This window comes from Rutidosis leptorrhynchoides, chromosome 9, assembly GCF_046630445.1.
Source record: "Rutidosis leptorrhynchoides isolate AG116_Rl617_1_P2 chromosome 9, CSIRO_AGI_Rlap_v1, whole genome shotgun sequence".
Taxonomy (NCBI): domain Eukaryota; kingdom Viridiplantae; phylum Streptophyta; class Magnoliopsida; order Asterales; family Asteraceae; genus Rutidosis; species Rutidosis leptorrhynchoides.
This window is the reverse complement of record NC_092341.1, coordinates 305,714,759-305,738,961: the sequence shown is the minus strand read 5'-3', so window position 1 is coordinate 305,738,961 and position 24,203 is coordinate 305,714,759. Positions and strand designations below refer to the sequence as shown.

The following is a 24,203-nucleotide window of genomic DNA, read 5'->3' as shown; positions in this document are numbered from 1 at the left end:
TTACATCAATTTATTTATTTGATTTTGACCTTGAATCATTCACTTACGCTGGTAGAGAGAGAGAGAGACTTGAGATTTTCTCATCTTCCAAAACTTAATAAAGTTGATTTGGGTCAAGTACGTTGGCGGCTAGGTGATAAGGTTTTTAAGAGATTATCCACTTGTGCCTCATCACTTCAGTCTCTTTCCGTTGTATATCGTGGCGAGGTTAGTTCTACCTCTTATGATGTTTTTATAATTATTAATAAGAATCTGGAATGAGCATTTTGTACTTTTTTATTTTGCAGCTATCTGTAGATTATAACCGGTTTTATGAGCTACCAAACGTGAAGCAATTAAGAATGATGTTTTGTGGTAACAAACATAATTGTCTTCAAGATTTCGCTAACATTGTGAACGCATTTCCGAGCATGGAGAGTTTTAAACTAGAGGTATTTAAGCTTTGCTCAATTTAAGTGTAGTGTGTTGCAATTTTTAAGCACAATGATTGTTCTACTTGCAGATAGATTGGACTTTAGCGGTTGTAAAGAGAAGCAAGGGACTAATCTTCATAAACACCTCAAGTATTTTGAGATCGTGGGGTATAAAGGTCGAAAATGTGACTTTGAACTTGTTGCATACATCATAAACATCGGTCATGCACTCAAAAAGATTGTGGTTGGAATTTCAAAAAAATGTACCAATAACTAACTTGATCGATTTTCTGCTAAGCACCTGGAATCAATACTACCTCAAGGTGTGGAACTGGTCATAAATAACCCTACAACATTTAAGTAAAGTTTGTTGCTTCTATATGATTACTTCAGATGAACTGCGTTAGGGTTTATGAATTATTATGCTTTTTGGTTGATTTTTGTGCGCTGATGCACCACACAGTGGTATTGTAGGATTGATGTAGTCATTTTGCAAAACCTAGTGTTGAAATCTTGGATGCGTTTCATATATGAGCTAATGTAGGACTAATTTGTGGTCTCCAGCTCTAAGAATATTCAAGTTTATTGTTTTGTCTTTTTCACCCACACACTAGAACATTGGCTTTTTATCTAATATCGTAACCCAGTTGTTGAGTCATGATTATGAGAGTAAATTTCCTAAATTTACCACATAACTAATGTACTATCTCAAATTTTGTTTAATATTTTTTAAAAGCAATCAATCAATTTAAGTGGTAAAAATACAAATGCATCCAAGTGGGATATAGGCATATACAGTAGCTTGGATTACAACTCGAAGTTGACTTATGTATAACACTAGAGACCTATATACCCTGGGATTAGAGAGCTAAACTGTCATTCTATATCCTTCGAATTAAGCCATCTCGAAATCCATTCGTAACTCAAAACTTGAATTGCATTTAGTGCACTTCCAACACTTATTCTTGAAAACATTCTTCCGGTTCCTTCCAAATCATATACATACACGACCACAAAACAACTTGTCATATTTTTGCCCTAAACTTTGAAGTGGTACACTCGACGTGCCTTTGAACATATCGTGCAAACAAATAATTTGATTTGCACTCTCATTCCACCATTTAAGTACCGCCTTACTTGCGAATTTACATGACAATAAGGTGTGATCTACCGACTCCACATGATCATCACAGTGGCCAACAAATTGTGTGTAGGTCGATTCCCCTGCTCAGTACGAACGGGTTTCTTTCTTAGCTCGCCAAACAAACACCCCCACCTTTTGAGGAACAAGGTTGTTGTGTACTGAAGGTTGTTGTGTACTGAAGGTTGTTGTATTCAACTTACATGTTTCGATTGACAAACTAATTTTGTAGGATGATAATTTGGTTGAACTTACCACTTGAATGGAGCTTCCAAAACCAACAATCTTTCTTTGTAGGGTCCAAAGTTAGTTGTGATATGAGGTTGTTTAGATGTTGCAACTCGCCCAAAGCTCTTCCCCCTGGTTCTCTGATCTAACGCCATGCTCCACTGCTGCTGCCATTAATTACTGATACACGATCCATAACATTTGTGTAAGTCTCAGATTCCAACCTATATAATCTTCTGAATTTGTCCTTTAAGCACTCCTCGATCAAAGCCATGGTTCTTCCCAAAACTGCAAAACATGATGTCCTGCAATACCAATGTGCTTAGTGAACAAAGAAGGAAACTGAACTCCTGTTGCATCTCATTACCTAGGCAAAAAATTGAGTGCCAAATACCACAATGGGTACTCGGACTATTAATATTCACGAACGATAGCCCACCTCAAGGCCCATAAATGCTTTTAATAACTTTATTTCATAACGCGTTTGGCTCGGGTTTTTTAAACCTCTACCGTCACTTTCCAATCAAAACTAATTTTTTAGTATTTAAGAAGCAAAGGTTTAGACCACCCTTTTCATAAGATTAATGACAATATCTCATTTGACTCATGCAATTTTGTGACCCGAATCACTCTAGTCCCATAATAATTTTATATCCACAACTTTCTCATCATGTTTTATTTTCTCCGGCTTGCCTATCTTTTCGTCAATGTGTTAATTTTTTCACGTGACCCGTGGATATCCACCAGTCCGCAGGTCTAAAAAATACATATAAGTAACTAGTGATTATGGATACGGGATACCCATGGCCCGCGGTTATTATCACCAATAATAATTATGCTTTTACTTTTACAGTATTATGCACTGTTTCAAAACACCCCGTCTCGAGCCGTTGTGACGGTTTGGTGACTAGCTCGTCCCGTTTCGAAGAAAACCGTCTAATATGACAGACAACAGTCAAAATTAGGGTCAAAGTGGAAAATAATCAGGTCAAAGTCTCTCAAAATTCGGAAAAGCCAGAAAGTCAGTAAAATCGGTCAAATTTGTCGTATTTTATTATGAATTTTCTGTATTATATTAACGGCGATAACGATTATAAGCACAAATTAGCCATTTCAAGTTTTTGGCTTTATAAATGTAGTGACCCGAACTTTTCCATGATTATATATTATATGAGATTAATATTTACATGAATAAATGTTTCCAACATGTTAAGCAATCAAACTTTTTCAGACTTGATTAACTGAAACGGATTTAGTGTTAACATTTGACCACCCAGTTTGCCTGATGATTCATGAACGTCATAACTTGTGATAATTATATAATCGTTTTTATTTATTTTATGATGTAAGTTTATATATATATATATATATATATATATATATATATATATATATATATATATATATATATATATATATATATATATAAGAAGAAATACAGTTAAATCAAAGATGTACAGTAAAACACTATTTGCTACAGTGAACACTATTTACTCATATTTAATTCGTACTCGTACAATACCCAGCTTATAGACGTATATACTATTGGTATATACACTCAATGATCAGCTCCTTAGTGAAATGTCCCGTTCTTATTGATTAAAAACGTTCCATATTAATTGATTTCGTTGCGAGGTTTTGACCTCTATATGAGACATTTTTCAAAGACTGCATTCATTTTTAAAACAAACCATAACCTTTATTTCATAAATAAAGGTTTAAAAAGCTTTACGTAGATTATCAAATAATGATAATCTAAAATATCCTGTTTACACACGACCATTACATAATGGTTTACAATACAAATATGTTACATCGAAATCAGTTTCTTGAATGCAGTTTTTACACAATATCATACAAACATGGACTCCAAATCTTGTCCTTATTTTAGTATGCAACAGCGGAAGCTCTTAATATTCACCTGAGAATAAACATGCTTTAAACGTCAACAAAAATGTTGGTGAGTTATAGGTTTAACCTATATATATCAAATCGTAACAATAGACCACAAGATTTCATATTTCAATACACATCCCATACATAGAGATAAAAATCATTCATATGGTGAACACCTGGTAACCGACATTAACAAGATGCATATATAAGAATATCCCCATCATTCCGGGACACCCTTCGGATATGATATAAATTTCGAAGTACTAAAGCATCCGGTACTTTGGATGGGGTTTGTTAGGCCCAATAGATCTATCTTTAGGATTCGCGTCAATTAGGGTGTCTGTTCCCTAATTCTTAGATTACCAGACTTAATAAAAAGGGGCATATTCGATTTCGATAATTCAACCATAGAATGTAGTTTCACGTACTTGTGTCTAATTTGTAAATCATTTATAAAACCTGCATGTATTCTCATCCCAAAAATATTAGATTTTAAAAGTGGGACTATAACTCACTTTCACAGATTTTTACTTCGTCGGGAAGTAAGACTTGGCCACTGGTTGATTCACGAACCTATAACAATATATACATATATATCAAAGTATGTTCAAAATATATTTACAACACTTTTAATATATTTTGATGTTTTAAGTTTATTAAGTCAGCTGTCCTCGTTAGTAACCTACAACTAGTTGTCCACAGTTAGATGTACAGAAATAAATCGATAAATATTATCTTGAATCAATCCACGACCCAGTGTATACGTATCTCAGTATTGATCACAACTCAAACTATATATATTTTAGAATCAACCTCAACCCTGTATAGCTAACTCCAACATTCACATATAGAGTGTCTATGGTTGTTCCGAAATATATATAGATGTGTCGACATGATAGGTCGAAACATTGTATACGTGTCTATGGTATCTCAAGATTACATAATATACAATACAAGTTGATTAAGTTATGGTTGGAATAGATTTGTTACCAATTTTTACGTAGCTAAAATGAGAAAAATTATCCAATCTTGTTTCACCCATAACTTCTTCATTTTAAATCCGTTTTGAGTGAATCAAATTGCTATGTTTTCATATTGAACTCTATTTTATGAATCTAAACAGAAAAAGTATAGGTTTATAGTCGGAAAAATAAGTTACAAGTCATTTTTGTAAAGGTAGTCATTTCAGTCGAAAGAACGACGTCTAGATGACCATTTTAGAAAACATACTTTCACTTTGAGTTTAACCATAATTTTTGGATATAGTTTCATGTTCATAATAAAAATCATTTTCTCATAATAAAAACTTTTAAATCAAAGTTTATCATAGTTTTTAATTAACTAACCCAAAACAGCCCGCGGTGTTACTACGACAGCGTAAATCCGGTTTTACGGTGTTTTTCATGTTTCCAGGTTTTAAATCATTAAGTTAGCATATCATATAGATATAGAACATGTGTTTAGTTGATTTTAAAAGTCAAGTTAGAAGGATTAACTTTTATTTGCGAACAAGTTTAGAATTAACTAAACTATGTTCTAGTGATTACAAGTTTAAACTTTCGAATAAGATAGCTTTATATGTATGAATCGAATGATGTTATGAACATCATTACTACCTTAAGTTCCTTGGATAAACCTACTGGAAAAGAGAAAAATGGATCTAGCTTCAACGGATCCTTGGATGGCTCAAAGTTCTTGAAGCAGAATCATGACACGAAAACAAGTTCAAGTAAGATCATCACTTGAAATAAGATTGTTATAGTTATAGAAATTGAACCAAAGTTTGAATATGATTATTACCTTGTATTAGAATGATAACCTACTGTAAGAAACAAAGATTTCTTGAGGTTGGATGATCACCTTACAAGATTGGAAGTGAGCTAGCAAACTTGAAAGTATTCTTGATTTTATGTAACTAGAACTTGTAGAATATATGAAGAACACTTAGAACTTGAAGATAGAACTTGAGAGAGATTAATTAGATGAAGAAAATTGAAGAATGAAAGTGTTTGTAGGTGTTTTTGGTCGTTGGTGTATGGATTAGATATAAAGGATATGTAATTTTGTTTTCATGTAAATAAGTCATGAATGATTACTCATATTTTTGTAATTTTATGAGATATTTCATGCTAGTTGCCAAATGATGGTTCCCACATGTGTTAGGTGACTCACATGGGCTGCTAAGAGCTGATCATTGGAGTGTATATACCAATAGTACATACATCTAAAAGCTGTGTATTGTACGAGTACGAATACGGGTGCATACGAGTAGAATTATTGATGAAACTGAACGAGGATGTAATTGTAAGCATTTTTGTTAAGTAGAAGTATTTTGATAAGTGTATTGAAGTCTTTTAAAAGTGTATAAATACATATTAAAACACTACATGAATATACATTTTAACTGAGTCGTTAAGTCATCGTTAGTCGTTACATGTAAGTGTTGTTTTGAAACCTCTAGGTTAACGATCTTGTTGAATGTTGTTAACCCATTGTTTATTATAACAAATGAGATGTTAAATTGTTATATTATCATGATATTATGATATATAATATATCTTAGTATGATGTATATACAGTTAAATGTCGTTACAACGATAATCGTTACATATATGTCTCGTTTAAAAATCATTAAGTTAGTAGTCTTGTTTTTACATATGTAGTTCATTGTTAATATACTTAATGATATGTTTACTTATCATATTATCATGTTAACTATATATATATCCATATATATGTCATCATATAGTTTTTACAAGTTTTAACGTTCGTGAATCACCGGTCAACTTGGGTGTTCAATTGTCTATATGAAACATATTTCAATTAATCAAGTCTTAACAAGTTTGATTGCTTAACATGTTGGAAACATTTAATCATGTAAATATCAATCTCAATTAATATATATAAACATGGAAAAGTTCGGGTCACTACAGTACCTACCCGTTAAATAAATTTCGTCCCGAAATTTTAAGCTGTTGAAGGTGTTGACGAATCTTCTGGAAATAGATGCGGGTATTTCTTCTTCATCTGATCTTCATGCTCCCAGGTGAACTCGGGTCCTCTACGAGCATTCCATCGAACCTTAACAATTGGTATCTTGTTTTGCTTAAGTCTTTTAACCTCACGATCCATTATTTCGACGGGTTCTTCGATGAATTGGAGTTTTTCGTTGATTTGGATTTCATCTAACGGAATAGTGAGATCTTCTTTAGCAAAACATTTCTTCAAATTCGAGACGTGGAAAGTGTTATGTACAGCAGCGAGTTGTTGAGGTAACTCAATTCGGTAAGCTACTGGTCCCACACGATCAATAATCTTGAATGGTCCAATATACCTTGGATTTAATTTCCCTCGTTTACCAAATCGAACAACGCCTTTCCAAGGTGCAACTTTAAGCATGACCATCTCTCCAATTTCAAATTCTATATCTTTTCTTTTAATGTCAGTGTAGCTCTTTTGTCGACTTTGGGCGGTTTTCAACCGTTGTTGAATTTGGATGATCTTCTCGGTAGTTTCTTGTATAATCTCCGGACCCGTAATCTGTCTATCCCCCACTTCACTCCAACAAATCGGAGACCTGCACTTTCTACCATAAAGTGCTTCAAACGGCGCCATCTCAATGCTTGAATGGTAGCTGTTGTTGTAGGAAAATTCTGCTAACGGTAGATGTCGATCCCAACTGTTTCCGAAATCAATAACACGTGCTCGTAGCATGTCTTCAAGCGTTTGTATCGTCCTTTCGCTCTGCCCATCAGTTTGTGGATGATAGGCAGTACTCATGTCTAGACGAGTTCCTAATGCTTGCTGTAATGTCTGCCAGAATCTTGAAATAAATCTGCCATCCCTATCAGAGATAATAGAGATTGGTATTCCATGTCTGGAGACGACTTCCTTCAAATACAGTCGTGCTAACTTCTCCATCTTGTCATCTTCTCTTATTGGCAGGAAGTGTGCTGATTTGGTGAGACGATCAACTATTACCCAAATAGTATCAAAACCACTTGCAGTCCTTGGCAATTTAGTGATGAAATCCATGGTAATGTTTTCCCATTTCCATTCCGGGATTTCGGGTTGTTGAAGTAGACCTGATGGTTTCTGATGCTCAGCTTTGACCTTAGAACCCGTCAAACATTCTCTTACGTATTTAGCAACATCAGCTTTCATACCCGGCCACCAAAAATATTTCTTGAGATCCTTGTACATCTTCCCCGTTCCAGGATGTATTGAGTATCTGGTTTTATGAGCTTCTCTAAGTACCATTTCTCTCATATCTCCAAATTTTGGTACCCAACTCCTTTCAGCCCTATACCGGGTTCCGTCTTCCTGAATATTAAGATGCTTCTCCGATCCTTTGGGTATTTCATCCTTTAAATTTCCCTCTTTTAAAACTCCTTGTTGCGCCTCCTTTATTTGAGTAGTAAGGTTATTATGAATCATTATATTCATAGATTTTACTCGAATGGGTTCTCTGTCCTTCCTGCTCAAGGCATCGGCTACCACATTTGCCTTCCCCGGGTGGTAACGAATCTCAAAGTCATAATCATTCAATAATTCAATCCACCTACGCTGCCTCATATTCAGTTGTTTCTGATTAAATATGTGTTGAAGACTTTTGTGGTCGGTATATATAATACTTTTGACCCCATATAAGTAGTGCCTCCAAGTATTTATTGCAAAAACAACCGCGCCTAATTCCAAATCATGCGTCGTATAATTTTGTTCGTGAATCTTTAATTGTCTAGACGCATAAGCAATCACCTTCGTTCGTTGCATTAATACACAACCGAGACCTTGCTTTGATGCGTCACAATAAATCACAAAATCATCATTCCCTTCAGGCAATGACAATATAGGTGCCGTAGTTAGCTTTTTCTTCAATAACTGAAACGCTTTCTCTTGTTCATCATTCCATTCAAATTTCTTCCCTTTATGCGTTAATGCAGTCAAGGGTTTTGCTATTCTGGAAAAGTCTTGGATGAACCTTCTGTAGTAACCAGCTAGTCCTAAAAACTGGCGTATGTGTTTCGGAGTTTTTGGGGTTTCCCACTTTTCAACAGTTTCTATCTTTGCCGGATCCACCTTAATACCTTCTTTGTTCACTATGTGACCGAGGAATTGAACTTCTTCCAACCAAAATGCACACTTTGAAAATTTAGCGTACAATTCTTCCTTTCTCAATACTTCTAACACCTTTCTCAAATGTTCACCGTGTTCTTGGTCATTCTTTGAGTAAATAAGTATGTCATCAATGAAAACAATGACAAACTTGTCATGGTATGGTCCACACACTCGGTTCATAAGGTCCATGAACACAGCTGGTGCATTAGTTAAACCAAACGGCATGACCATAAACTCATAATGACCGTAACGTGTTCTGAAAGCAGTCTTTGGAATATCATCTTCTTTCACCCGCATTTGATGATACCCGGAACGTAAGTCAATCTTTGAATAAACAGACGAGCCTTGTAGTTGATCAAATAAGTCGTCGATTCTCGGTAGTGGGTAGCGGTTCTTGATGGTAAGTTTGTTCAACTCTCGGTAGTCGATACACAACCTGAATGTACCATCTTTCTTCTTGACAAACAAAACAGGAGCTCCCCACGGTGATGTGCTTGGTCGAATGAATCCACGCTCTAAAAGTTCTTGTAATTGGCTTTGCAGTTCTTTCATCTCGCTGGGTGCGAGTCTGTAAGGAGCACGAGCTATTGGTGCAGCTCCTGGTACAAGATCTATTTGAAATTCAACGGATCGATGTGGGGGTAATCCCGGTAATTCTTTCGGAAATACATCGGGAAATTCTTTTGCAATGGGAACATCATTGATGCTCTTTTCTTCAGTTTGTACTTTCTCGACGTGTGCTAGAATAGCATAGCAACCTTTTCTTATTAGTTTTTGTGCCTTCAAATTACTAATAAGATGTAGCTTCGTGTTGCCCTTTTCTCCGTACACCATTAAGGGTTTTCCTTTTTCTCGTATAATGCGAATTGCATTTTTGTAACAAACGATCTCTGCTTTCACTTCTTTCAACCAGTCCATACCGATTATCACATCAAAACTCCCTAACTCTACTGGTATCAAATCAATCTTAAATGTTTCGCTAACCAGTTTAATTTCTCGATTCCGACATATATTATCTGCTGAAATTAATTTACCATTTGCAAATTCGAGTAAAAATTTACTATCCAAAGGCGTCAATGGACAACTTAATTTAGCACAAAAATCTCTACTCATATAGCTTCTATCCGCACCCGAATCAAATAAAACGTAAGCAGATTTATTGTCAATAAGAAACGTACCCGTAACAAGCTCTGGGTCTTCCTGTGCCTCTGCCGCATTAATATTGAAAACTCTTCCGCGGCCTTGTCCATTCGTGTTCTCCTGGTTCGGGCAATTTCTAATAATGTGGCCCGGTTTTCCACATTTATAACAAACTACATTGGCATAACTTGCTCCGACACTACTTGCTCCGCCATTACTTGTTCCGACACCATTTGTTCCTTTTGTTCTATTAACCCCTGGTCCGTAGACCTCACACTTCGCCGCGCTATGACCATTTCTTTTACACTTGTTTGCAAAATTTGGTGCAGAACCCCGAGTGATTCTTTTCACACCTTTGGCATAGCTGCTTCTGATTGTTGTTGTTGTTGCGGTTATTATTGTTGTTGGGATGATTGTTGTAGTTGCTGTTGTTGTTGTTGTTGTTGTTGTTGTTGTTGTTGGGTCGTTTGTTGTAGTTGCGATTGATGTTGCGATTGTTGGGATAATTGTTGCGATTATTGTTGTAATTGCTGTTGTTGTTGTATTGGTGATTCTTATCACCGTTTTCCTCCCACTTTCTTTTGACTTGCTTCACATTGGCCTCTTCAGCAGTCTGTTCTTTAATTCTTTCCTCAATCTGGTTCACTAGTTTGTGAGCCATTCTACATGCCTGTTGTATGGAGGCGGGCTCGTGTGAACTTATATCTTCTTGGATTCTTTCCGGTAATCCTTTCACAAACGCGTCGATCTTCTCTTCCTCATCTTCGAATGCTCCCGGACACAATAGGCACAATTCTGTGAATCGTCTTTCGTACGTGGTAATATCAAATCCTTGGGTCCGTAACCCTCTAAGTTCTGTCTTGAGCTTATTGACCTCGGTTCTGGGACGGTACTTCTCGTTCATCAAGTGCTTGAATGCTGACCACGGTAGTGCGTACGCATCATCTTGTCCCACTTGCTCTAGATAGGTATTCCACCATGTTAACGCAGAACCTGTGAAGGTATGCGTAGCGTACTTCACTTTGTCCTCTTCAGTACACTTACTTATGGCAAACACCGATTCGACCTTCTCGGTCCACCGTTTCAATCCGATTGGTCCTTCGGTTCCATCAAATTCCAAAGGTTTGCAGGCAGTGAATTCTTTGTAGGTGCATCCTACACGATTTCCTGTACTGCCAGATCCAAGGTTATTGTTGGTATGTAGTGCAACCTGTACTGCGGCTATGTTTGAAGCTAGAAAAGTACGGAATTCCTCTTCATTCATATTCACGGTGTGTCGAGTAGTCGGTGCCATTTCCTTCAAAATAGTCAAATGGAACAAGTTAATCATACAGAATATTAAGAGTAGTTTCGTAGCATAATATGAACTCATTTATAAAAGCTTTTTCTTCATATTAGCGTTTTATAAGTTTAAATTCGGGTAGTACCTACCCGTTAAGTTCATACTTAGTAGCTAATATACAATTCAACTACTACAATTCTATATGAAAAACTGATTATAATAATATTTCGCGTTCAAACTTTTATACAATATTTTACAAACTTACAATACCGCTTATTTTACATAAAGCATGAAATATAGCACACAATAACTTTGATACAAGATAGTTGTGAAGATAATTCTAGCTAGTACACAAGTCGTTCAGCAAAGACAATAAAGACACGTAATTCATATGTCCAGAAACAAGTCATGCATTCTGGTTTTACTAGGACTACTTCCCATCCTTGGTCTTGTGGAACATAACCGTTATGGCCATTGATAAGACATCGAGTTGTAACGTCGTCAAAGGGACGAGGGTTACGTAATGTCCAACAGTCCCGTAATAATCTAAAAACCTCATTTCTTACCCCAATTACCGACTCCGTCACTTGTGGAAACGTTTTGTTTAATAGTTGTAGCCCGATGTTCTTGTTCTCACTTTGGTGAGAAGCGAACATTACTAATCCGTAAGCATAACATGCTTCTTTATGTTGCATGTTAGCAGCTTTTTCTAAATCACGAAGTCCAATATTCGGATATATTGAGTCAAAATAATTTCTTAACCCGTTGCGTAAAATAGCATTTGGGTTCCCCGCAATATATGCGTCAAAGTAAACACATCGTAACTTATGGGTTTCCCAATGTGATATCCCCCATCTTTCAAACGAAAGTCTCTTATAAACCAAGACATTCTTGGAACGTTCTTCGAATGTCTTACAAACCGATCTCGCCTTAAATAGTTGTGCCGAGGAATTCTGACCGACTCTAGACAAGATTTCATCAATCATGTCTCCGGGTAGGTCTCTTAAAATATTGGGTTGTCTATCCATTTTGTGTTTTTAAACTGTAAAATAGACAAGAGTTAGATTCATAAAAAAATACTTATTAATACAAGCAATTTTTACATATATCATAAAGCATAAGCACACTATATTACTTATATTACACCACACGAATACAACTATCTTATTCCGACTCGCTTGTTTCTTCTTCTTCGGTTTTGGTTTGTTTTGCCAAGTTTCTAGGGATATATGATGTTCCCCTAATATGAGCCGTCGTTATCCACATTGGTTTAGAAAAACCTGGTGGTTTAGAGGTTCCCGGGTCATTGTTACAACTTAAGGACTTCGGGGGTTGACGATACATATAAAGTTCATCGGGGTTGGAATTAGATTTCTCTATTTTTATGCCCTTTCCCTTATTATTTTCTTTTGCCTTTTTAAATTCAGTTGGGGTAATTTCTATAACATCATCGGAATTCTCGTCGGAATCCGATTCATCGGAGAATTGGTAATCCTCCCAATATTTTGCTTCCTTGGCGGAAACACCATTGACCATAATTAACCTTGGTCGGTTGGTTGAGGATTTTCTTTTACTTAACCGTTTTATTATTTCCCCCACCGGTTCTATTTCTTCATCCGGTTCCGATTCTTCTTCCGGTTCCGATTCTTCTTCCGGTTCCGACTCTTCTTCCGGTTCCTCTTCGGGAACTTGTGAATCAGTCCACGAATCATTCCAATTTACATTTGACTCTTCATTATTATTAGGTGAGTCAATGGGACTTGTTCTAGAGGTAGACATCTATCACATAATATCAAACGCGTTAAGAGATTAATATATCACATAATATTCACATGTTAAAAATATATAGTTTCCAACAAAATTTGTTAAGCAATCATTTTTCAACTAAACACGGTCGAAGTCCAGACTCACTAATGCATCCTAACAAACTCGATAAGACACACTAATTCAAAATTCTGGTTCTCTAAGACCAACGCTCGGATACCAACTGAAATGTCCCGTTCTTATTGATTAAAAACGTTCCATATTAATTGATTTCGTTGCGAGGTTTTGACCTCTATATGAGACGTTTTTCAAAGACTGCATTCATTTTTAAAACAAACCATAACCTTTATTTCATAAATAAAGGTTTAAAAAGCTTTACGTAGATTATAAAATAATGATAATCTAAAATATCCTGTTTACACACGACCATTACATAATGGTTTACAATACAAATATGTTACATCGAAATCAGTTTCTTGAATGCAGTTTTTACACAATATCATACAAACATGGACTCCAAATCTTGTCCTTATTTTAGTATGCAACAGCGGAAGCTCTTAATATTCACCTGAGAATAAACATGCTTTAAACGTCAACAAAAATGTTGGTGAGTTATAGGTTTAACCTATATATATCAAATCGTAACAATAGACCACAAGATTTCATATTTCAATACACATCCCATACATAGAGATAAAAAATCATTCATATGGTGAACACCTGGTAACCGACATTAACAAGATGCATATATAAGAATATCCCCATCATTTCGGGACACCCTTCGGATATGATATAAATTTCGAAGTACTAAAGCATCCGGTACTTTGGATGGGGTTTGTTAGGCCCAATAGATCTATCTTTAGGATTCGCGTCAATTAGGGTGTCTGTTCCCTAATTCTTAGATTACCAGACTTAATAAAAAGGGGCATATTCGATTTCGATAATTCAACCATAGAATGTAGTTTCACGTACTTGTGTCTAATTTGTAAATCATTTATAAAACCTGCATGTATTCTCATCCCAAAAATATTAGATTTTAAAAGTGGGACTATAACTCACTTTCACAGATTTTTACTTCGTCGGGAAGTAAGACTTGGCCACTGGTTGATTCACGAACCTATAACAATATATACATATATATCAAAGTATGTTCAAAATATATTTACAACACTTTTAATATATTTTGATGTTTTAAGTTTATTAAGTCAGCTGTCCTCGTTAGTAACCTACAACTAGTTGTCCACAGTTAGATGTACAGAAATAAATCGATAAATATTATCTTGAATCAATCCACGACCCAGTGTATACGTATCTCAGTATTGATCACAACTCAAACTATATATATTTTGGAATCAACCTCAACCCTGTATAGCTAACTCCAACATTCACATATAGAGTGTCTATGGTTGTTCCGAAATATATATAGATGTGTCGACATGATAGGTCGAAACATTGTATACGTGTCTATGGTATCTCAAGATTACATAATATACAATACAAGTTGATTAAGTTATGGTTGGAATAGATTTGTTACCAATTTTCACGTAGCTAAAATGAGAAAAATTATCCAATCTTGTTTTACCCATAACTTCTTCATTTTAAATCCGTTTTGAGTGAATCAAATTGCTATGTTTTTATATTGAACTATATTTTATGAATCTAAACAGAAAAAGTATAGGTTTATAGTCGGAAAAATAAGTTACAAGTCGTTTTTGTAAAGGTAGTCATTTCAGTCGAAAGAACGACGTCTAGATGACCATTTTAGAAAACATACTTCCACTTTGAGTTTAACCATAATTTTTGGATATAGTTTCATGTTCATAATAAAAATCATTTTCTCATAATAACAACTTTTAAATCAAAGTTTATCATAGTTTTTAATTAACTAACCCAAAACAGCCCGCGGTGTTACTACGACGGCGTAAATCCGGTTTTACGGTGTTTTTTGTGTTTCCAGGTTTTAAATCATTAAGTTAGCATATCATATAGATATATAACATGTGTTTAGTTGATTTTAAAAGTCAAGTTAGAAGGATTAACTTTTATTTGCGAACAAGTTTAGAATTAACTAAACTATGTTCTAGTGATTACAAGTTTAAACCTTCGAATAAGATAGCTTTATATGTATGAATCGAATGATGTTATGAACATCATTACTACCTTAAGTTCCTTGGATAAACCTACTGGAAAAGAGAAAAATGGATCTAGCTTCAACGGATCCTTGGATGGCTCAAAGTTCTTGAAGCAGAATCATGACACGAAAACAAGTTCAAGTAAGATCATCACTTGAAATAAGATTGTTATAGTTATAGAAATTGAACCAAAGTTTGAATATGATTATTACCTTGTATTAGAATGATAACCTACTGTAAGAAACAAAGATTTCTTGAGGTTGGATGATCACCTTACAAGATTGGAAGTGAGCTAGCAAACTTGAAAGTATTCTTGATTTTATGTAACTAGAACTTGTAGAATATATGAAGAACACTTAGAACTTGAAGATAGAACTTGAGAGAGATTAATTAGATGAAGAAAATTGAAGAATGAAAGTGTTTGTAGGTGTTTTTGGTCGTTGGTGTATGGATTAGATATAAAGGATATGTAATTTTGTTTTCATGTAAATAAGTCATGAATGATTACTCATATTTTTGTAATTTTATGAGATATTTCATGCTAGTTGCCAAATGATGGTTCCCACATGTGTTAGGTGACTCACATGGGCTGCTAAGAGCTGATCATTGGAGTGTATATACCAATAGTACATACATCTAAAAGCTGTGTATTGTACGAGTACGAATACGGGTGCATACGAGTAGAATTGTTGATGAAACTGAACGAGGATGTAATTGTAAGCATTTTTGTTAAGTAGAAGTATTTTGATAAGTGTATTGAAGTCTTTTAAAAGTGTATAAATACATATTAAAACACTACATGAATATACATTTTAACTGAGTCGTTAAGTCATCGTTAGTCGTTACATGTAAGTGTTGTTTTGAAACCTTTAGGTTAACGATCTTGTTGAATGTTGTTAACCCATTGTTTATTATAACAAATGAGAAGTTAAATTGTTATATTATCATGATATTATGATATATAATATATCTTAGTATGATGTATATACAGTTAAATGTCGTTACAACGATAATCGTTACATATATGTCTCGTTTAAAAATCATTAAGTTAGTAGTCTTGTTTTTACATATGTAGTTCATTGTTAATATACTTAATGATATGTTTACTTATCATATTATCATGTTAACTATATATATATCCATATATATGTCATCATATAGTTTTTACAAGTTTTAACGTTCGTGAATCACCGATCAACTTGGGTGTTCAATTGTCTATATGAAACATATTTCAATTAATCAAGTCTTAACAAGTTTGATTGCTTAACATGTTGGAAACATTTAATCATGTAAATATCAATCTCAATTAATATATATAAACATGGAAAAGTTCGGGTCACTACACTTAGCAGCCTTAATGAGTCATCAAACATGTGGAAACCATTATTTGGCAACTAGCATTAATGATTACACTAAAAATTAAGCTAATGGAGCCTATATACACATGCATACATTCACGTGAATGATGAACACACACACACACACACACATTTTCAATCAACTTCCATGCATTAAACTCATCTCTCTCAAGTTCTCTCTTGATGTTCTAAGTGTTCTTCATCATCTTCATCAAAATCTACATCAATCTAGCTCATAAATCCATACATAAATCAATTTACAAAACAACTACTCAAAAAAACTTCAAGAACACTTTCAAGTTTGCAAGTCTACTTCCAAGCTTTCTAATCCATTCCAATCAATCATCTAAGATCAAGAAACCTTTGTTATTTATAGTAGGTTATCTTTCTTATTCAAGGTAATATTCATATTCAAACTTTGATTCGATTTCTATAAATATAATTATATTAATTCGAGTAGTAATCTTACTTGAAATTATTTTCTTGTCATGATTCTACTTCAAGAACTTCCAAGCCATCAAAGATCCATTCAAGCTCAAGATTATTTCTTTTCATTTTCAGTAGGTTTACCTACTATACTTGAGGTAGTGATGATGTTCATAACATCATTCGATTCATATATATAACTATCTTATTAGAAGATTATAACTTGTAATCACTAGAACATAGTTTAGTGAATTCTAAACTTGTTCACAAATAAAGTTAATCCTTATAACTTAACTTTTAAAATCAACTAAACACATGTTCTATATCTATATGATATGCTAACTTAATGATTTAAAACCTGGAAACACGAAGAACACCGTAAAACCGGACATACGCCGTCATAGTGAAACCGAGGGGCTGTTTTGGGTTAGATAATTAAAAACTATGATAAACTTTGATTTAAAAGTTGTTTTTCTGGGAAAATAAATTTTCTTATGAACATGAAACTATATCCAAAAATCATGGTTAAACTCAAAGTGGAAGTATGTTCTTCAAAATGGTCATCAAGATGTCGTTCTTTCAACGGAAATGACTACCTCTTTCATAAATGACTTGTAACCTGTATTTCTGACTATAAACTTATACTTTTTCTGTTTAGTTTCATAAATTTCAGTTCATTATGAAACCATAGCAACTTGATTCACTCAAAATGGATTTATAACGAAGAAATGATGGGTAAAACAAAATTGGATATTTTTGCTTGTTTTAGATACGTGAAATTTTGTAACAAATCTATACTAACCATAACTTAACTAACTTATATTGTATTACATGTATTCTAACATATATTATGTAATCTTGATAGACCATAGACACGTATACAATGTTTTGACGTATCGTATCGACGTCATCTATATATATTATTTGGAATAACCATAATCACTCTATATGTGGTAATGCTCGAGTTAGCTATACATGGTTGAGGTTGATTCTAAAATAATATATATACCTTGAGTTGTGATCGAGTCTGAGACTTGTATACACTGGGTCGTGGATTTATTCGAGATAATACATTGATTTATTCATGTATAACTAACTGTGGACTACTAATTGTGGACTACTAACTTAACAACTTAAATCGACAACACGTAATAAAAATGTTGTGAATATATTTTGATCATACTTTGATATATATGTATATATTTGTTATAGGTTCGTGAATCAACCTGTGGCCAAGTCTAATTCGCAAAGAATTGGTAATCTGTGAAAGTGAGTTATAGTCCCATTTTTACTATCTAATATTTTTGGGATGAGAATACATGCAGTTTTATAAATGTTTTACAAAATAGACACAAGTACTTGAAACTACATTCTATGTTGAATTATCGAAATCGAATATCGGCCTTTTTAGCTTGGTAACCTAAGAATTAGGGAACAGTACCCCTAATTGAAGTGAATCCTAAAGATAGATCTATGGGCCTAACAAACCCCATCCGAGGTACGGATGCTTTAGTACTTCGATTTATTATTATACAGACGAGAGGATTCTGTTTTGGGATATTCTATATGCATCTTGTTAATGTCGGTTACCAGGTGTTCATCATATGAATGATTTTTATCTCTATGCAGTTTGCGAAATGCCTGATATGAGATGGATGTTTATGAAAAATGAAATCTTGTGGTCTATTATTACAATTTGATATATATAGATTAAACCTATAACTCACCAACATTTTTTTGTGACGTTTAAAACATGTTTATTCTCAGATTATTAAGAGCTTCCGCTGTTGCATGCTAATTAAAGACAAGAATTGGAGTCAGCATGATTGTATGATATTGTTTAAAAACTGCATTCGGAAAATAAATTGTTGTAAAATATTATTGTAAACCATTATGAAATGGTCGTGTGTAAAAGCTGAATTTTAGATTATCATTACTTGATAATCTATGTTATGTCTATTAAACATTTATCGATAGAATAAAGGTTATGGTTTGTTTTAAAAATAAAAAAAACGAATGCAGTCTTTGAAAAACGTCTCATATAGAGGTCAAAACCTCGCAACAAAATTAATTAATATGAAACGTTTATAATCAATATGAACGGGATATTTCAATAAATGTACACATGTATACATTTATATACTTATATATTTTTTTTTTTTTTTTTGGTGACTCAGGAACCCCCCTACGAACGAATCCTTTGGACTCCCCGTACACATGTATACATTTATATACATTTATATACTTATATACTTATATATTTAAAAGTCAACTTTAGTCAATGTTCATCTCGACCGCCGTCTCGACTTTTTAAGAACCCGATCATCTCGACTACGTCTCACGTATTTTGCAACCTTGGTATTATGTATTCTAATTCTAGTTTCTAATTTGTAGTTAAATACTCCACGGTCAATTAGAGTATACACCTGGATATCTCAAAGGTGTATCATGAACTTAACTTACGGTCAAAACGACATGTGTACAAAGAAAAACCATAAAAAAAAAAGAAGAAGAAAAAAAAAAAGTTGAGCTGGATACATGACCTCTATCCAGAGGTAAACTTTTAAATTTACCCTTACAAACTACCCGTATCCCGGATAGCCTGTTTTCTATTTTCCCCAATTGCCAACTCTCGACCTAATTGCTCAACAATTTGCGGTTCCTGTGTAAAATTGTTGAAATATCATCAGTTATAGTTTAGATCATCAATGAATTGCAACTTCTTCTGAATTAATTCAGCTACTACTATGACCGGGTTAGAACAAGTATCGTTTACCTCCAAAACCCTAGAAAACATTCTCTCCGCTCACAATAACACCATTTCTAAAATCGATGCCATTTCTGATACACAATCGGAGTCCATTCATAAGTTTTCCGCCCTATTTGATACACTTCAACAGGCTGTAACAACCCAGCAAACGCTTATAGCTGATTTAAAGCTGAAATTGAGTAAGTCACCACAACAATCATCTCGTCCTAAACTAGACGTTCCGTTGTTTTCGGGTGACAACGTCTTAATTTGGATTTTTCAAATGGAAAATTTCTTCGCATTTCATCAAACACCTTGTGAGCAACGCCTTAATATCGCCTCTCTTTACATGACCGGTGTTGCCATAAATTGGTACCATTTGATGCATCGTACACGTCAGATTTCCACCTGGGAAGCTTTCATTAAGTCTCTTGAACTTCGATTTCTGAATCCGGAATCTAAACAAGTGCATGAACTTACACAAACCTCTACTGTATCCGCTTACATTGTTGAATTTGAGTCCCTTGCGGCACAAACAAGTGCAATAGGACTTGTGAATGTTTTGGATTGTTTTATATCGGGGTTACGTGATGATATCAAACGGGAACTATCAATTTTGAAACCTTGTTCAGTTTCGGAAGCAATGTGTATGGCTAAATTGGTTGAGGCTGGCAAACTTCAATCTTCCCCAATATCACCATTGCTTTCGGAAGATGATTCTGTTTCGACACCTCTACAAGGAACCATGGATCCTGCTGCTGCTGATGATGATAAAGTTACTAGCCTTGCCGAAGGTGGTTCCACAACACCACTTGGCACAACTGATACAGGTCTCTGTTTTGGTGGTAATGGAGCAGCATTGAATTATGTGGGTTGCTTTTTTGAGGTATATTTGAAACTTACTCTTACAATGTTATACTTACTAATCATCTACTGAGTTGATATGATCTAGTCTTGTTTGATTACTATGAATTGTATCCAAATTATATTAGGGTTTCAAAATTGTAGATACAAAAAACAATGTAGCATTACTAAACAACAAAGAACTAATGTGATGATGACTATACCTTTTGTATTTTTTTCTATTCAATTATTTGCAATTGCAGATTATTTTTTTTAAAGCCGCACCTACTTTCAAACAATATATTTGATGAATGACATCCATGAATTAGGCCAATAATAAGTCAGGCTATTCTATTTGGGAAGGACTTCAGGCACATTTATACACCAGGTTTGATTTAAAAGACAATAATACCCTCATGTGCAGGTCATGTGAGGCCCCAAAACATTAAAATTAGACAGACGTTATGGTGTTGGACCCCCCGTGAAACTTTTGCAAACCATAGTGACCTCCCAAGGTGAAAAAATTCTTTTGGACTCTACTTGTTGTATCAAACAAACCACATGACCCCCCCAATGCAATTTTGTCTATTATTAATGACTTTCATTTCTGAAGGAGGGTCGTCGAAGATCGAAGCCAAATGATTTTATAAGCCAAATGCCGGATGAGGTTCTTGTTATGATACTCTCTCTTTTGCCAATAAAGGAAGCGGCGAGCACCAGCATTGTCTCCACAAGATGGAGGCTCGTGTGGCGTGGTTTAATCAAATTGAACTTTCATGCCAATCAAACTTTTGATTACTCGGTTACCATGAATTCAGAGTGCGATAAGTACATCAACCAGGTGAACAATGTCATCCAAAGCTACAATCACCCAATGATTGAAGACTTCCGGATTCGTTACTGTTTGAATCGTCAACACGGAAGTGTAATCGATAAATGGCTCCAATTTGCGATTAATAAGAACGTTGAGTTTCTTGAACTGGATTTATCAAATGGATTCAAATATTATGATTATCCTTTAAGATTATTTGAGATGAAGCTAGTGTCTCTTAAAAAACTTATCTTGAACAGCGTTAATGTGAGTGACGCAATTTTTGTGAACCTTCTATCTAATACTCCAAATCTTGAGACATTATCAATCCGTGATCCACAAGAACTCCAACACGTATGTGTAGGTGGGCGAGCTCTCAAATTAAAACACTTTAAAATATTGAAAGGTGTACATTGTGTTAAATCCATTTATTTATCTGATTTTGACCTTGAATCATTCACTTACTCTGGTGTAGAAATAGACTTGAGTTTTTCTCATCTTCCAAAACTTAATAAGGTTGATTTGCGTTATGTATATCGGTGGTCAAGTTATAATGTATTTGAGATATTATCCCATTGTGCCTCATCCCTTCAGTCTCTTTCCATTGATGTATTTTGTGACAAGGTCAGTTCTATCTCTTTAAATGTATATATTATCGTTAATAAAAATATAAATGAGAGTATTTTGTACTTTTTATTTTGCAGCGACCTGTAAATCCTAGGGATTTTTATGAGCTGCCAAATGTGAAGCAATTAGAAATGATCTTTCGTGGGAACAAACATGACTGTCTTCTATATTTGGCTTACATGGTTAATGCATTTCCTAGCATGGAGAGTTTAAAACTGGAGGTATATAAGCTATGCCCAAATTAAGTATTGCGGTCCTCTTAATTTTTTGGGCACTGTATAATAAGTACTTAGTAAAGAATACGGAGTATTATACCTCGCAAGTTTAGAGATGAATTGATGAACAATGACATTGAAATCGATGTGGAGACATAAAAGACAAGCCGTAAATGTGTTATCTACTTTAGGATTTAAGTATTTAGTTTTAAATATTTAAAGCTTGAAAAGCAAATGGTCCAAATGTATATATTGTTGGCCTATATTTTTTGGGCCATGTGCAAGTGCACAATTTGCACGCCCCAATATACTGCCTTGAGTTTAACTGTAGTATTTTTAAGCAAAATAATTGTTCTATTTGCAGATAATTTGGAATGCACCAGTTGTTAGAAGAAAAGCTAGGGATTATACTAATCTCCATCAACACCTCAAGTTTGTTGAAATCGTGGGATATTACGGTCGAAAATGTGACTTTGAACTTGCTGCATACATCATAGACATCGCTCGTGCACTCAAAAAAATTGTGATTGAAATTCCAAAACACTATATCAAGAAGCATGATGCTCGATGTTCTGCTCAGCGCCTGGAATCAAAACTGCCTCAAGGTGTGGAATTGGTCATACTCTAAGTAACCCTACAACATTTAAGTAAAGTTGGTTCCTTATATATTTTGAATTCAGATGAACTATGTAAGGGTGTATGAATTATTATGAGTTATTATACTTTCCTGTTGATTTTTGTGCGCTGATGCACCGCATAGTAGGACTGTAGGATTGATGTAGTCTATTTGCAAAAGCTAGTGTTGAAATCTTGGAACATATATCACTCTGTATCTGCGTTACATTTAGGAGTAATTTGTGGTTTCCAGTTCTAAGAATATTGATTTTATTTTATTTTATTTTATTTTATTTTTTTGTCTTTTTTCCCCACCACGCTAGAACAATGGCTTTTTATCTAATATCTTGACCCAGGTGTTGAGTCATGACTATGAGTGACTTTCTTAATTTTACCACAGTAATATCTCAAAATTTGTTATTTCTTTTGTAAAGCAAACAATCAATTTATTAATCATAGAAGGTTATAGTACATAAGAATGGGAAGCACCCATTTGCGATTTCAAAGGATGTAAGTGGTAAAAATACATCTGTATCCAAGTGGGAATTATAGGCAGATAGAATAGTTGATTACAACCAGAGTCTGACTTATTATCCAACACTATAGAGACCCATTTACCCTTAAATTAGAGCCAAACTTGCCATCTGCCCAGCTTATATCCTTCGAATTAAACCTTCTCAAAATCCTATCGTAGCTCAAAACTTGATTTGCATTTAGTGCACTTCCAGTTCCAATACTTGTTCTTAAAACAATCTCATCCCGTTGCTTCCAAATCATATACATACACGACCGTGAAACAACTTGCCATAAATTGTTGACCAAAACTCGAAAGTGGTTGACTTGATGTGCCTTTGAAAATATCGTCCAAATAGAGATTTTGATTTGCACTTTCATTCCACCATTTAAGTACTCTGATCCATACCTCACTTGCGAATTTACATGACAATAAGGTCTGCTCTACCGACTCCACATTATCAACACAAAGTGGGCACCAAATGGTGTGTAGTATGTCGATTCCCCTGCTCGATAAGAATTGAGTATTCTTCCTTTCTTAGCTCACTTAACAAGCACCTCCACCTTTTGAAGAACAAGGTTGTTGCGTACTGAAGGTTGTTGTATTCCACTCTTCTGCTCGATCGACAAACCAATCTTTCAGGATAATATTTTGGTTGTAAACTTACCACTTGAATGGAGACTCCAAAACCAACAATCTGTCTTTGTAGAATCCAAAGTGAGTTGTGATATGACGTTGTTTAGATGCTGCAACTCACCCAAAACTCTTCCAATGGTTCTCTGATCTAACGCCATGCTCCACTGCTGCTGCCATTAATTACTGCCACACGATCCATAACAATTGGGTTAGTCTCAGATTGCAACCTATATAATCTTTTTAATTTGTCCTTTAAGCACTCCTCGATCAAAGCCGTGGTTCTTCCCAAAACATG

The 24,203-nt window shown here is 34.5% G+C and overlaps 1 protein-coding gene across 2 annotated transcripts; it reads left to right on the top strand.

Annotated features, from left to right (window-relative positions):
- Window positions 1–19,498: 19,498 nt before the first annotated feature.
- Window positions 19,499–23,005, top strand: LOC139866395 (FBD-associated F-box protein At5g56370-like). Of its 2 annotated transcripts, XM_071854625.1 has the most exons (5): window positions 19,499–20,533; window positions 21,104–21,665; window positions 21,777–21,925; window positions 22,006–22,149; window positions 22,508–23,005. In XM_071854625.1, exons 1-5 carry the CDS (start codon window positions 19,646–19,648, stop codon window positions 22,769–22,771), a joined length of 2,007 nt encoding a protein of 668 aa, XP_071710726.1. In that variant the 5' UTR covers window positions 19,499–19,645; the 3' UTR covers window positions 22,772–23,005. The 2 variants fall into 2 exon arrangements, with proteins under 2 accessions (XP_071710726.1, XP_071710725.1); XM_071854624.1 differs by having other exon boundaries at window positions 21,104–21,925.
- The last annotated feature ends 1,198 nt before the right edge of the window (window positions 23,006–24,203 follow it).